At 54.6% G+C, this 14,040-nt stretch overlaps 3 protein-coding genes across 5 annotated transcripts; all 3 read left to right on the top strand.

Annotated features, from left to right (window-relative positions):
* The first annotated feature begins 623 nt into the window (after positions 1–623).
* mfsd11 (major facilitator superfamily domain containing 11) lies at positions 624–3,768 on the top strand. The gene is made up of 13 exons (XM_058049624.1): positions 624–1,264; positions 1,326–1,381; positions 1,442–1,549; positions 1,620–1,699; positions 1,759–1,855; positions 1,962–2,020; positions 2,082–2,238; positions 2,351–2,394; positions 2,659–2,724; positions 2,795–2,920; positions 2,987–3,161; positions 3,248–3,383; positions 3,448–3,768. The coding sequence occupies exons 1-13, from the start codon at positions 1,169–1,171 to the stop codon at positions 3,607–3,609; spliced, it is 1,362 nt and encodes a 453-aa protein (XP_057905607.1). The 5' UTR covers positions 624–1,168; the 3' UTR covers positions 3,610–3,768.
* Positions 3,769–3,864: 96 nt separating this feature from the next.
* LOC131103376 (uncharacterized) lies at positions 3,865–6,656 on the top strand. 3 transcript variants are annotated; one of them, XM_058049622.1, is made up of 13 exons: positions 3,865–4,076; positions 4,346–4,414; positions 4,558–4,690; positions 4,763–4,848; positions 4,903–5,028; positions 5,095–5,208; positions 5,276–5,344; positions 5,418–5,518; positions 5,678–5,728; positions 5,818–5,871; positions 5,981–6,095; positions 6,180–6,261; positions 6,395–6,656. In XM_058049622.1, the coding sequence occupies exons 1-13, from the start codon at positions 3,873–3,875 to the stop codon at positions 6,514–6,516; spliced, it is 1,326 nt and encodes a 441-aa protein (XP_057905605.1). In that variant the 5' UTR covers positions 3,865–3,872; the 3' UTR covers positions 6,517–6,656. The 3 variants fall into 3 exon arrangements, with proteins under 3 accessions (XP_057905605.1, XP_057905606.1, XP_057905603.1); XM_058049623.1 differs by lacking the exon at positions 5,678–5,728; XM_058049620.1 differs by having other exon boundaries at positions 5,418–5,728.
* A 4,048-nt stretch (positions 6,657–10,704) lies between these two features.
* foxj1a (forkhead box J1a) lies at positions 10,705–12,178 on the top strand. The gene is made up of 2 exons (XM_058049762.1): positions 10,705–11,232; positions 11,425–12,178. Exons 1-2 carry the CDS (start codon positions 10,705–10,707, stop codon positions 12,169–12,171), a joined length of 1,275 nt encoding a protein of 424 aa, XP_057905745.1. The 3' UTR covers positions 12,172–12,178.
* The last annotated feature ends 1,862 nt before the right edge of the window (positions 12,179–14,040 follow it).

Raw genomic sequence — 14,040 nt, 5'->3', positions numbered from 1 at the left:
TCCGTGTCTTTGTTTGTGGTGGCCAGGACAATGTAGTCAGACCAGTTTCCAAGTGGAACCAAAAGTTATTGCCTTTGTTTTTGTTTTGCCCTGAGTAAGACAACGTCACCCCACGGTGGATGCATGCTGGGGGGGGGGGGGGGCTTCTGTGTGCTGGAAATGAAGCTTTTAGCTAGCAAAGTGTTAGCATGCTGTGTTAGCCTACATCAAGGTTTGATCAACACAAACGTTTAGCATATTAGAAGCGCTTGTCCCGCCCCCGTTAGCCACATTTAACAACAGATGAGTCAGCAACTTTACCCCTCCCTGAAAGATTATTTGATTTCAGGGCGCCCAGAATTCCTGGCGACGCCAAGACTCAAATGACGTCATATAAAGTAAACCGATAGAGCGCCTCCTGGCGGATGCGCACGGTATGACAGCATTCCAACATTTCATGAGTTTTAACGTGGCCATGACGTGTAAGAAATGATGGCGTGTACTTGGTTGGCGTTGTGTTCAAACTACACGACCATACACATTCAAGCGCTAAATAAACATTTCTGGTAGTCATGTGATGGTTAATCATAAAGCGGCAGTCGGTGGGCGTGGCCGACAGAAACAAACCCACATATCAAGTGGATGAGCTCGAGCGGCGTGGCCGTCATTGACTTCCTGTTTGTACATCTAGCAAGCATGCTACATGCAGCTAGCGGCTAGCTGCTAGCTACTAGCACCATTCCGGTCAGCTGACGTGCTCACATGACCGTCTTCAGGTTCGGACGGCTTCGCTGCGAGGGAACACCTTTGGAGAATCCGGCTGGTTCCGTCATGTTGGATTTTGGTTCCACAGGGAGACGCTAGATGACCGAGTGCTAGCAGCTAGCAGCCCGCCGTGTTCCTAACAAGAAGGTGGACCGAACCTTCGCCTCGGCAACTTGCTGTTGGACTCACCTGACTGCTCCGTAAACAAATACTTTTGTTTTTTTCCAAGGCTGACTCACTTTAACTTCAAATGTTTAACCGCCTTCGCCTTTTGATCAATTCCATTGCTAGTTTGGGATGTCACAAACTTGAGAGGGTGTTCACCGATGACGTCATGAAACGGAACGTTCTTCCATGAAACTTTTTCTGACCTTCTCAGATGTTCTGGTAGCTCCCCTCCAGGTGATCGCTGTTCCTGTCCACGATGGGTCCGGAGGGGAAGAAGCTGATGAACATCATCATCCTCGGCCTGGGCTTCATGTTGATGTTCACGGCCTTCCAGACGTGCGGCAACATCGAGGTAGGCGGGGCGTGGGGCCTCGTGGACTGGCGTGCTGACGCTAATCGTCTTCATCCCGCAGCAAACCGTCCTCAAGAGCTTCAACAGCACCTCCTTCCACGCCAGCGGATACACCAGGTAAGCCCCGCCCACCCAAGGTGCGTCGGTTGGCGTGTAAATGTTGATGGCGCCCCGCAGCATGGCCATCATCTACGGCGTTTTCTCCGCGTCCAACCTGTTGGCGCCCTCCGTGGTCGCCGTCGTGGGGCCGCAGCTCTCCATGTTCTTCAGCGGCCTTCTTTACAGGTGAGCCCGCACGGCCCCGCCCCCTTTTCACCCTCCGCTAACAAACGTCCGACCCTTGTCGCCCTGGCAGCGGCTACATCGCCATGTTCGTGTACCCGTACACGTGGAGCTTCTACACGGCGTCCGTGCTGGTGGGGATGGCGGCGGCAGGTACGGCGGCCATCTTGGTGGCCTGCGAGGCGACCTTTGACCTTTGCCTGTGTTGCCAGTGCTGTGGACGGCGCAGGGCAACGTGCTCACCATCAACTCTACCGACCAAACCATCGGCAGGAACAGCGGGGTTTTTTGGGCTCTGCTGCAGTTCAGGTGGGGGCCACGCTGACCCCTGGTGTCCCATGGGATACGTGGTGGGGCTCTACAGCTCCAGTGGCTAAGTGTGTGTGTGTGTGTGTGTGTGTGTGTGTGTGTGTAGCTTGCTGTTTGGAAACCTCTACATCTTCCTGGCCTGGCACGGACACGTGCACATCTCAGGTAGGCGGCAGCTTGTGGCGTGCACGTGTGTGTGCACGTGTGACAGGTGCGCTGCGTGCAGACAAGGACCGCCAGACGGTGTTCATCTCTCTGACGGTCATCAGCCTGGTGGGCTGCTTCCTCTTCTTCCTGATCCGGAAGCCCAACCCGGACGCCGAGGGCGACCCCGGCCACCCGTCCGAGGCGCTGCAGGTGGAGTCCAGCGACAGCGCCCTCAGGTCCGACGCACCGTGTGATGATGATGATGATGATGATGATGATGATGAGTCTGCATCGTGGAGCAGGTCACCAAGATTGGGGGTGGAAGGTCAACGTGTGCTCCTCTTGCAGGTCGCCAGGCTCGGACCTCTGCAGGCAAGCGGTGGATGCGTTCGGTACGTCCAGCCTGGTCCCATGAAATGATCTCAGATATGTGAGGAAGTACACGTACTAGGTAGTACATTATACACAGGAAGTGCCGTTGATCATCTACGAATACAATGAAATATATAAATTGGTCAAAGTAAACAAATATGACGGCTCATGGTCCAGACTTGTTATCTACTGTATAGTACTTCCTGGGACCATGCCCCTCCCCCTCCACATGCATGTAGCTCGGCCACACCCACCTGGGACCGCTTGATGTCTTGTGGTTTCAGTGCAGGCATGCAAGCTGCTGGCCACCAAGGAGATGCTGCTGCTCAGCTGCTCCATCGCCTACACAGGTACGTGCCCCCCGCCCCCAACCCCAGCAAGGTGGCGTGCCCGTTGCTGATTGGTTGCGCGTCCTGACAGGTTTGGAGCTCACCTTCTACAGCGGCGTGTACGGGACGTGCATCGGCGCCATGACGCGGTTCGGCCAGGATGCAAAGAGCCTGATCGGAATCTCGGGCATCTGCATCGGCCTGGGGGAGATCTTAGGTGAGCTGGTGGCAGGCCGCCATCTTTACCGTGCATTTTGACCCAGCCAGGTCTCCCGCCCGCCAGGAGGGGGCGTGTTCGGGATGCTGGACAAGTGCAACCGCTTTGGCAGGAACCCGGTGGTGCTGCTGGGCCTCGTCACCCACTACGTGGCCTTCTACCTCATCTTCCTCAACATCGCCAACGACGCTCCTCTGGCGCCTGAGGAAGGAACGCACCTGCGGGCCTTCATGGAGCCCAGGTGAGGCCGCCCGCAGGAAGCATGACCGTGCAGGAAGCCCTGATGAAGAGTCACCTCCCGGCGTTTGATTCCTGTGTGTGTGTCAGTGTGGGCGTGGCCTTGCTGTGCAGCTTCCTGTTGGGCGTGGGCGACAGCTGCTTCAACACGCAGCTCCTCAGCATCATCGGCTTCACCTTCAGGGACAACAGCGCCCCCGCCTTCGCCATCTTCAAGTTCATCCAGGTGCCACGTTCAAGTCCTCACGGGACGTGTGACCGTTAGCTCATCCGCCATCTTGTCTCCTCAGTCCATCCTGGCGGCGCTGGCCTTCTTCTACAGCAACTTCCTGTTGCTGCACTGGCAGCTGCTCATCCTGGTCCTGGTGGGTCTCCTGGGCACGCTCACCTTCTTCACGGCCGAGCGGCTGGCCCAGGCCAGCTGGCAGGACTCTGACTACGACAGCATCTGATGGGGGGGTGGGGGGGCATGTCCCGTGGAGGACGATGGGAATATTTGTGCACGGCCAGGAGGGAATCTTTGGGATTATTTTCTATGTTTGATTGCATCACTTCCTCTGTCATGGATGCCAAAAAGGGAAAAATCAATAAAGATGACAGAAACAGCACATTTTCTGTGCTACAACTACAACGTCCCACGTCCTGTGAACGCATCTCCCGTTGCTTAGCAACGCCGGACGCGGACCACCACACCCGCGCATAAACTTCGTTGGCGATGTCGGAGGACGACGCCACGTTCGGTGAGCTGTTGGATTTGTCTTTCGGGAACCCCCGCGCGGGCGTGGTCGACTTTGGCGCGCTGCACCGGCTGCTGCACGCGGTTCTGACCCACTTGGGAATCGGCGAGTCCAGCACTGTCCGGCAGGCTCACCCGGACGTCCTGGGCCGAATCCGGGCCTGCGAGGACGGCGTGGTCACGGTGAGTGGTCAACATGTCCACGGAGGAACGGTTCCGACCGGATTTGGCAGGACTAAACCCCTTTGGATCAGCACCGCCAGGAGGGCGCTGCCCTCTGGTGGCCAATGGCGGAACCACGTGACTGTTCGCCGACGAGTGAAGGAAACGTCAACAAATTCAAACGTTTGGGGCCACGCCTCCTTGTCGCCATGACAACTATTCCCAAACGACGCCCTGGACAGGAATATCTGGTGCACGTGTTGATATTGTTTGTGTGTCACGTGATCTAGGCCTTGAAGCTCATCCAGGAAGTGGAGCAGCAGATTGAGCAGATGAAACGGAAGGGGGAGGAGCTTCAGGTGAGTTTCCATCATCCAGAAGAATTTGATGGTCCTCCAGCAAGCTGATGAACGAGCTGGTGGACACAGCGTCATCACGGCGTCAGGCCAGTAGCGCCTCCTGCAGGACAAACGAGGAGGACACCGGTGTCTCTTCTATGCAGGACCGCGCGTGTGAGACGCTGGATGGTCTGAGGGACGTTGGCGAGCAGCTGGATGGTCGCGTGGCATCGCTGGAGGTGGAAAAGGTGGACCAGGCTCAGCTGGCGCTGGTCAGAGAGCTCATCGCCGACACGGGTGACGTGGCGCCCGTCTCTGAAAGACGAGCCTTCAGGGCCTTTGGGCTAACGTTACGCTAACTTGGTGCAGACCGCCGAGACGTCTGCAGACATCTGGACGAGCGTCTGAGGAGCCAGCAGGACGCCATCCGCTCTCTGACCGACCACCGCCTCCAGGTGAGCTGCCTCGCCGACCCTCCTCTTTTTCACCCACGTCACCTTTGACCTCAGCTGGATGACCTGCGAGGAGCCTTGGACCACATGATGCCGCCTTTGACCTCCGACCCCTCCTGCGGCGAGACGAGCGTGGGCGGGAAGTTGAGTCTTCTGTTCGAGCGGCAGCAACAGGACATGCAGGTGGGGGGGTGATGACGTCATCACTATGGCAGTGATGATGTCATCACCGAGCGTGTGCACGTGCAGCACGTGCGCGGCCTGCAGGCGTCCATCTCGCAGCTTGAGAGAGACTGTGAGGATCTGCGGGAAGCTGTGGGGCGTCTCCATGACGACAACAAACACAAACACCTTCACGTCCAGGTAGGCACCGACGTGCACTCTGCCAGCACGTGCACCGCCGTGTTACGCCTCGCTCTCGTTACCATAGCAACTGCTGAGGAGCCAAGACCAGCTGCGGGACACCAAGGCCGACAAACGGTCGCTTCACGCCCAAGTCGTAAGCGCACGTCCACATGCACGCCCTCGCCTCAGCAGGCTTGCTATGATATGCTGTGATCATGTGACCTCAGTGTCGGCTGGACAAGCTGATCCACGATCAGTGGAATGACATCCAGGACGGAATGTTGCTTCCGGAACGTTCCCAGCGCCGCCACGCTGCTGCCGTTAGGAAGTATGGCAGTCACTCCCGTCACCATCACGCTTCAATCCCGTCACCCGCAACGTGTGTGTGTGTACGTGTGTGTGTGTGTGTGTACGTGTGTGTGTGTACGTGTGTACACGTGTGTGTGTGTGTGTGTGTACGTGTGTGTGTGTGTGTGTGTGTGTGTAGACAGCTGCTGTGTCTCTCCTGTGACCCGCCCATCACACACCTTCACACACCGTGAGTTCTCTGCAGCACACATCACGTGCACACTCACATGCTGTCAGTCACCACAGTGCGTGCGTGTGTGTGTGTGTGTGTGTGTCCAGTACAAGCCTAGGGGTGTCACCCAGCGGGACCGGGACGGACTTCACAGACTTTAGGTGAATAACGAGAACACGTAGACAGAGTGATCCTATTTATAGCATCAATGAGAACATGTGATGAAGCACGGCTTCTACAAACATCTTTTTGTTACCTTTGTGCCTTCAGGTACCCCAGGGTGTCCCGCAGCTGCGGGGGGGGTCACACAGTGACCTCTGGCTCCCAACGACGCTTCAGTGTGTGGAGACATCACGGCCACACAGCAGGGGGCGCCACAGTGCAGGTACCACGGCCTGCAGTGCAACACAATAACATGAAACATGCTTAGTGTGCGTGCGTGTGTGTGTGTGTGTGTGTGTGTGTGCAGCAGTCTGAAGCGACAAAGACGACGGCAGCACACGAGGTGCTCAGCAAAGGTGACCACTTCCACCCAAACAGGAAATTAATAAGTACGTTGGTTGTTCTCATCATGGCAGCTAGCATTGCTAGCTAGCAACATCTGCAGTTATCAAGATCAGCAACCATAACACAACACTTTCTATGTGTGTGTGTGTGTGTGTGTGTGTGTGTGCACACGTCCAGCTTCCAGGCCCACGTCTGCTCGGACCCTCACACCTCAGAACTCCTTGGATGGGACCTTTGGCGCCAGAGAGGATGTAGCCCCGCCTCCTAGTGGCTGCTCCCCCACTTCCTGGGGAAGATGAAGATGATTATGCTGTGATGGCTTAGATGTTTCTGCTATTAAACATTTTACATCCTTTGGGCGATGGCCTCCAGACGTTGGGCAGCATCTCTGCCGTGTTTACATTGACCATCTGTCTCGGGTGAAGGCGCTCAACACCATCAAACACACCAACTACACGCCGCTTCCTGCTCTGCTGTACTTATGGAAGTGGTCCATTTGAAATCAAAGCAGTCCCTGTCATGGCAGACAGCTACACTTGTATTGAAATGTATTGAAATGGGCAAATGAGCACGTCCACATGTTGCTGCTTGTTTGAGCAGTGCTTGGCTGTGAACGCCATGACATACTACACTACCACACTAAAGAGCCAAGGCTCCACAGGCCAAGAGCTGGCGGCGATGCTAGGATAAGCCGGACGGACAACAAAAACAACCGTTGATCCCATTCCCAGACATAGTTAGCCGTTAGCATGCTAGCGACGTGTACAAGCACGAGGCGTTCATTAGAAAATGTGGACACGTTTGTCATCAAATGTCATCAATGTCGTCACAAAGTGGTCATTTAATAGCAAAGCCTCACCTCAAAGTGCCGGTGGGCAGTCTGGGGAAGCTGCTTCACCTGCTAGGCGGCCAACCAGCCGTCCGGACAAATTGCTCAATCCGTCACTTGGTGGCCCAGCTTGTCCCCTTGGGCCGGAAGAAGTTGTCTTTCAGCGGGTCTGGCCTGATCAATAACCTTTTCCTGTTTATTGTCGCCGTGGAGGAGAGGGCGCTGCTGATTGGTCAGTTTTACCCGGAAACAGAGCTACTACTCTACTGATTGGCGTCCGAGGAGACATGAGGTGTGCTTCATTTGTTTTAACTGTCCTCTGTGAATGGGTGGAGTCGTAAACGTCAACGCAAGTGACGACTACATTCTTTAGGTATAACAAACAAATATATATATATAATATATAAATATAATATCAACAAATCAGCCCTACTACATTTGTACAGAACAAAACCTGCGGGACAGCGTCCAGTATACAGTATTACAGTATACAGTATTACAGTACACAGTATTACAGTTATCGTCCACATTGATACGGGAGACAAACGGGGCTGTACTGCCCTCGTGTGTCTACTAGTGAGAACTACAGCTGTCTGGTCTTATTTGACGCGACACTATTTTTTTCTGATAAACCAATGACAGTGTCTTCATGTTACACGTCTTATGGGATGTCAACACGCTGTCAGTCACGACTAGGGCATGATTGACGAACATGAAGTTGACTTGGAGCTTCTTAGTTAAAGTTCAAGTAGAGCTAGTGCTGCTAGATATAGACCAGATGTAGAGCTAGAGCAGCTAGATATAGACCATATAGAGCTAGAGCAGCTAGATATAGACCAGATGTAGAGCTAGAGCAGCTAGATATAGACCAGATGTAGAGCTAGAGCAGCTAGATATAGACCAGATGTAGAGCTAGAGCAGCTAGATATAGACCAGATGTAGAGCTAGAGCAGCTAGATATAGACCAGATGTAGAGCTAGAGCAGCTAGATATAGACCAGATGTAGAGCTAGTGCAGCTAGATATAGACCAGATGTAGAGCTAGAGCAGCTAGATATAGACCATATAGAGCTAGAGCAGCTAGATATAGACCAGATGTAGAGCTAGTGCAGCTAGATATAGACCATATAGAGCTAGTGCAGCTAGATATAGACCATATAGAGCTAGTGCAGCTAGATATAGACCAGATGTAGAGCTAGTGCAGCTAGATATGGACCATATAGAGCTAGAGCAGCTAGATATAGACCATATAGAGCTAGAGCAGCTAGATATAGACCATATAGAGCTAGTGTAGCTAGATATAGACCAGATGTAGAGCTAGAGCAGCTAGATATAGACCAGATGTAGAGCTAGAGCAGCTAGATATAGACCAGATGTAGAGCTAGAGCAGCTAGATATAGACCAGATGTAGAGCTAGAGCAGCTAGATATAGACCAGATGTAGAGCTAGAGCAGCTAGATATAGACCATATAGAGCTAGAGCAGCTAGATATAGACCAGATGTAGAGCTAGTGCAGCTAGATATAGACCAGATGTAGAGCTAGTGCATCTAGATATAGACCCGATGTAGAGCTAGAGCAGCTAGATATAGACCATATAGAGCTAGTGCAGCTAGATATAGACCAGATGTAGAGCTAGAGCAGCTAGATATAGACCAGATGTAGAGCTAGTGCAGCTAGATATAGACCAGATGTAGAGCTAGAGCAGCTAGATATAGACCAGATGTAGAGCTAGAGCAGCTAGATATAGACCAGATGTAGAGCTAGAGCAGCTAGATATAGACCATATAGAGCTAGAGCAGCTAGATATAGACCAGATGTAGAGCTAGAGCAGCTAGATATAGACCATATAGAGCTAGAGCAGCTAGATATAGACCAGATGTAGAGCTAGAGCAGCTAGATATAGACCAGATGTAGAGCTAGAGCAGCTAGATATAGACCAGATGTAGAGCTAGAGCAGCTAGATATAGACCAGATGTAGAGCTAGTGCAGCTAGATATAGACCAGATGTAGAGCTAGAGCAGCTAGATATAGACCATATAGAGCTAGAGCAGCTAGATATAGACCAGATGTAGAGCTAGTGCAGCTAGATATAGACCATATAGAGCTAGTGCAGCTAGATATAGACCATATAGAGCTAGTGCAGCTAGATATAGACCAGATGTAGAGCTAGTGCAGCTAGATATGGACCATATAGAGCTAGAGCAGCTAGATATAGACCATATAGAGCTAGAGCAGCTAGATATAGACCATATAGAGCTAGTGTAGCTAGATATAGACCAGATGTAGAGCTAGAGCAGCTAGATATAGACCAGATGTAGAGCTAGAGCAGCTAGATATAGACCAGATGTAGAGCTAGAGCAGCTAGATATAGACCAGATGTAGAGCTAGAGCAGCTAGATATAGACCAGATGTAGAGCTAGAGCAGCTAGATATAGACCATATAGAGCTAGAGCAGCTAGATATAGACCAGATGTAGAGCTAGAGCAGCTAGATATAGACCAGATGTAGAGCTAGTGCAGCTAGATATAGACCAGATGTAGTGCTAGTGCAGCTAGATATAGACCATATAGAGCTAGAGCAGCTAGATATAGACCAGATGTAGAGCTAGAGCAGCTAGATATAGACCAGATGTAGAGCTAGTGCAGCTAGATATAGACCAGATGTAGTGCTAGTGCAGCTAGATATAGACCATATAGAGCTAGAGCAGCTAGATATAGACCAGATGTAGAGCTAGAGCAGCTAGATATAGACCAGATGTAGAGCTAGAGCAGCTAGATATAGACCAGATGTAGAGCTAGAGCAGCTAGATATAGACCATATAGAGCTAGAGCAGCTAGATATAGACCAGATGTAGAGCTAGTGCAGCTAGATATAGACCAGATGTAGAGCTAGTGCATCTAGATATAGACCAGATGTAGAGCTAGTGCAGCTAGATATAGACCAGATGTAGAGCTAGAGCAGCTAGATATAGACCAGATGTAGAGCTAGTGCAGCTAGATATAGACCAGATGTAGAGCTAGTGCAGCTAGATATAGACCAGATGTAGAGCTAGAGCAGCTAGATATAGACCAGATGTAGAGCTAGAGCAGCTAGATATAGACCAGATGTAGAGCTAGAGCAGCTAGATATAGACCATATAGAGCTAGAGCAGCTAGAAAGAGACCCAGCCAGCACAGTCGGTTGGGTAGACCGCAGGCTGATTAAAAAGGAGTCACCATGGCAACGAGCGGGCCAATGGACGCCCGGGAAGCTGTTTACAAGGGGGTGTAACGTTTCTATGGTTGCCTGCTCAGGTATTAAAGTCCCCCCCCCGGACTGCTGCCGTCTTTAGTCTTCTCCGTCCTGACTTGGTCTTCACTCTCTCTCTGTCTCTCTCACGCACACGCACACGCCCGCAGGTGCAGGAGTATCGATCGAGCCGACAGCAGGTGAGATATTCCATATTCCATATTCCATATTCCATATTCCAGACATTCCATGTGTTCCATGTGTTGTTGTTTCTTGTGCGTGCCGGGCTTCCAGTCAAAGATCTGCTCTTCCCGTCCAGGAAACTTTCTGGAAAGTTCTGAGCGGGGGGTGCACGCGCGCAGGTGTGAAGAGAAACCGAGCGTGCGCTGCGTGCGGAAGGGGGGGCGGCAGGAGGAGGAGGGGGGGCACCATGGAAGCTTCGTTCGGGCTGGAGGAGGAGCTGGTGGCGGCCGCGGCCCAGGCCGAGGAGCGGGACGTGCAGGGCTCCGGTTCCTCCGGTTCCTCCGGTTCCTCCGGTTCCTCCGGTTCCGTGAGCCTGGACGACAGCCTGACCAGCCTGCAGTGGCTGCAGGACTTCTCCATCGTGGGGGGCAGCGTCCCCCAGAGTCTGCTCGGCCCCCGGCGGCTGGGCTCGGACGCGCCGGCCTCCCCGCTGGCCGCGGACCCCGCCTCCATGGGGGCGCCGCTGACGCCCGGGAAGCCCACCGCGGCGGCCTACAGCCGGATGCAGCCCCTGCCCGCCATCGTGGCCCGCGGGCACTGTCCCGACGAGGTGGACTACAAGACGGACGCGCGCGTCAAGCCGCCGTACTCGTACGCGCACCTCATCTGCATGGCCATGCACGCCAGTCCCGCCAGCAAGATGACGTTGGCGGGAATCTACAAGTGGATCACTGACAACTTCTGCTACTTCCGCCACGCGGAGCCCACCTGGCAGGTAGTGTACACGCACACGCGCACACACGCACACGCACACGCACAGCATGTCGGAGCAGGGGTAGAAAGATGGCGGATGAATGATTGACGCCATGTTGTTATTGCGGCGCCGCCAGGGGGCGGCTAATGTTTAACTCGGGTCAGCGGATGACTTCCTGCTGGTGATGCTAAGCTAGGCTAACTGTGCTTGCAGAACTCCATCAGACACAACCTGTCGCTCAACAAGTGCTTCATCAAAGTCCCACGCGGGAAGGACGAGCCGGGGAAGGGGGGCTTCTGGAAGATCGACCCGCAGTACGCCGAGCGCCTGCTGAGCGGCGCCTACAAGAAGCGGCGCATGCCGCCGGTCCGCATCAACCCGGCGCTGCAGAGCAGGCTGGGCCTCCACCTGCGGCCTCCGTCCGCCGGCCCCCCCTCGGGGGGTACCCCCGCCGTCCCGGCCGAGTCCCAGCGGCTCCTGCGGGAGTTCGAGGAGGCCACGGGCGCAGACCACAGCTGGGACCCTCATCTGGCTGACGGGACCATGCTGGGGTCCTGGCCCGCCGTCAGGGGCGGCTCCAAGAGGAAGTCGGCCCGCAGAAACGGCGCCGGCAAGCCACCCCGCCGCTCCAGCTCCCCCCTGCTTCCCGTGGAGGAGGAGAAGGAGAGCGGCGTCCTCAAAGGAGACTTCGACTGGGACGCCTTGCTGGACTCGGCTCTGAGCGGTCAGCTGGCTCTGGACCCCCTCATGAAGGAGGAGGACCCGACCGCCCACGACGACGGCCAAAAGCGCAAACGGGTGCCGGACCCGGAAGAGGAGACCTTCCTCAGCGCCGCCTTCCTGGAGAGCGCCTGGCAGGAAGAGGCGGAGCCGGAGCGCACGGACTTCCTGTGTCACTCGGCCGTTAACCTGGAGCAGCTCTTTGACCTCGTGGACCCCCGCGGCGACCCCCTCCTATGAGGTCGGACGGGCCGGTCACTTCCTGTTTACCACCGCGTGAACACGGCTCTGCTTCCTGTGTCAGGGCGCCATGTGGGCGGATCACGTGACATCAAAGACTTGGATGTAGACTGACAGGTGTATGATGATGTCATACTTATCTCTTTTATGCTTTTTATTTTCACATAATAAAAATGTCTTTGACTGCATCTTTTTGTCTGGGACCCCCCCCCCCATCCACCCACCCCCGCCCCCCCGGCCAACACACACACATTTTAGATTTACGCTCCTGCTGGTGGATGCTGGCGGTCCTGATGGGGGGGCCATATATCACCAGCACAGACCACACATGCACGACCCCCCCCCCAGGGTCACATGATGAGCGCTGCAAGGTGACACTCGTGCATGACGGACACCCGACACCACGCAGCCAGGCGGTAACACGATGCACGTAAGACGAGCCCGCCGCCGCCACGCTCGCGCCAACATGGCCGCCGCTCACATGAGCGGTGGGGGCCAATAAGGGCCGAGCGTGACACCTGCCAGAGCCAATCCAGAAGAGTAATCTGATTACCCTCAACCTCGGGAAGCAACAACAAAGACAGTCGCCATGGTAACGGACGCTACTCCTGTCATGGGGGTGGAGTCTCGGATTTATGACCACAGTGAGAAAGTTGGCTCGCCACACACACACACACACACACACACACACACACACACACACACATTGTTCCTGACAACAGAACAAGTGTGTGTGTGTAAACATGCTGCAAGTGTCAACATCATTGTATGTGTGTGTGTGTGTGTGTGTGTGTGTGTGCGTGTGTGAGACATCTCGGTGTAACACCAACAAGAGCAAACAATGGCATCGGCGGAGGGGGTGGGGCCTCTTATTGGCGAGCCGAGTCGGGTCCGGCGTACCGGACCGGGTTGGCGTGCGGCCGCAGGGATCACATGACACCAGGCGGGCCAGGAAGTGATTGAGCAGGTGGGCTGAGACGCGTGCACGTTGTTGACGGTTACCACGTGCACATGGCTGGTGGTCAGTGTGTGGCCTTGGCGGGGCGAGCCCGGGCCTGCCCCACCATGACTCGGCAGGATTTGGAAGAATTCATGTCTTGTACTACTTGGCTCCTCTGGAACGCATCCAGGTCCAAGTCCAGGTCCGAACCTCACACAGCAGCACACACACACACACACACACACACACACACAGTACTGTGTGTGTGTGTGTGTGTGTGTGTTATCAGGCAGTCGCAGGACAAGTTCATTGACAGGGGGCTGATTTGTGATGTCACATGGCGGCCATGTTTATCAGCAGACCACCGCTGGGCCCGACAGAACCTTCCAGCAGGCGAGCCTGAAGGCCGCATGGTTGCTTAGCAACACCGCTTTAATATGTGATGAAATAACTGCTGCACCAATGATTGACTGGCACGGGGGGCGGGGCTTCACTTCCGCTTTCAATTAGCGTCTAGCAAGCTAGCAGGGCTCTCACACACACACACACACACACAGTCATGAAGCGACAGGAATGCAAAGCCCCCCCCCCCCCCCCCCCCCCGCTTGTAAAGCCCACAGTGCAGACTTTGTGAAGGTGAAATCAAGATTTTGTGATTTTTCACGTGAGAAGAACTTCCTCCACCTTCACGCTCCAGTGGGCGCCAACCTTTGACCCCCGTCTGACGCTGTGGGGAGGTCAGAGGTGGTGAAAAAGCGATGACTCGAAGGTCATGTGACGTGTCAGTCAGGCACGGGGTGTTTAGCGAGTCAACAAGGGACACCAGCAGATTAGGGGATCGGGACCCTGGGGGGCGTCCGGGGCGCCGGGATGGGGGTTAAGCATCCGTGAATGGCGGACACAAAGGCGCTGAGTCGCCGTGGGCGTGC

Source organism: Doryrhamphus excisus, chromosome 15 (assembly GCF_030265055.1).
Source record: "Doryrhamphus excisus isolate RoL2022-K1 chromosome 15, RoL_Dexc_1.0, whole genome shotgun sequence".
Lineage (NCBI taxonomy): Eukaryota > Metazoa > Chordata > Actinopteri > Syngnathiformes > Syngnathidae > Doryrhamphus > Doryrhamphus excisus.
The sequence above is the reverse complement of the archived record's forward strand: the minus strand, read 5'-3'. Positions and strand labels throughout refer to the sequence as shown.

Bases quoted from the DNA above. Each gene is read 5' to 3' on its own strand.
- mfsd11 (XM_058049624.1), top strand. From the start codon at position 1,169: ATGGGTCCGGAGGGGAAGAAGCTGATGAACATCATCATCCTCGGCCTG. The intron at 1,382-1,441 runs GTAAGCCCCGCC...GGCGCCCCGCAG, and splicing joins CACGCCAGCGGATACACCAG to CATGGCCATCATCTACGGCG. The intron at 1,550-1,619 runs GTGAGCCCGCAC...TCGCCCTGGCAG, and splicing joins TTCAGCGGCCTTCTTTACAG to CGGCTACATCGCCATGTTCG.
- foxj1a (XM_058049762.1), top strand. From the start codon at position 10,705: ATGGAAGCTTCGTTCGGGCTGGAGGAGGAGCTGGTGGCGGCCGCGGCC. The intron at 11,233-11,424 runs GTAGTGTACACG...CTGTGCTTGCAG, and splicing joins ACGCGGAGCCCACCTGGCAG to AACTCCATCAGACACAACCT.
- LOC131103376 (XM_058049620.1), top strand. From the start codon at position 3,873: ATGTCGGAGGACGACGCCACGTTCGGTGAGCTGTTGGATTTGTCTTTC. The intron at 4,415-4,557 runs GTGAGTTTCCAT...TCTTCTATGCAG, and splicing joins GGAAGGGGGAGGAGCTTCAG to GACCGCGCGTGTGAGACGCT. The intron at 5,872-5,980 runs GTGAATAACGAG...TTGTGCCTTCAG, and splicing joins ACGGACTTCACAGACTTTAG to GTACCCCAGGGTGTCCCGCA.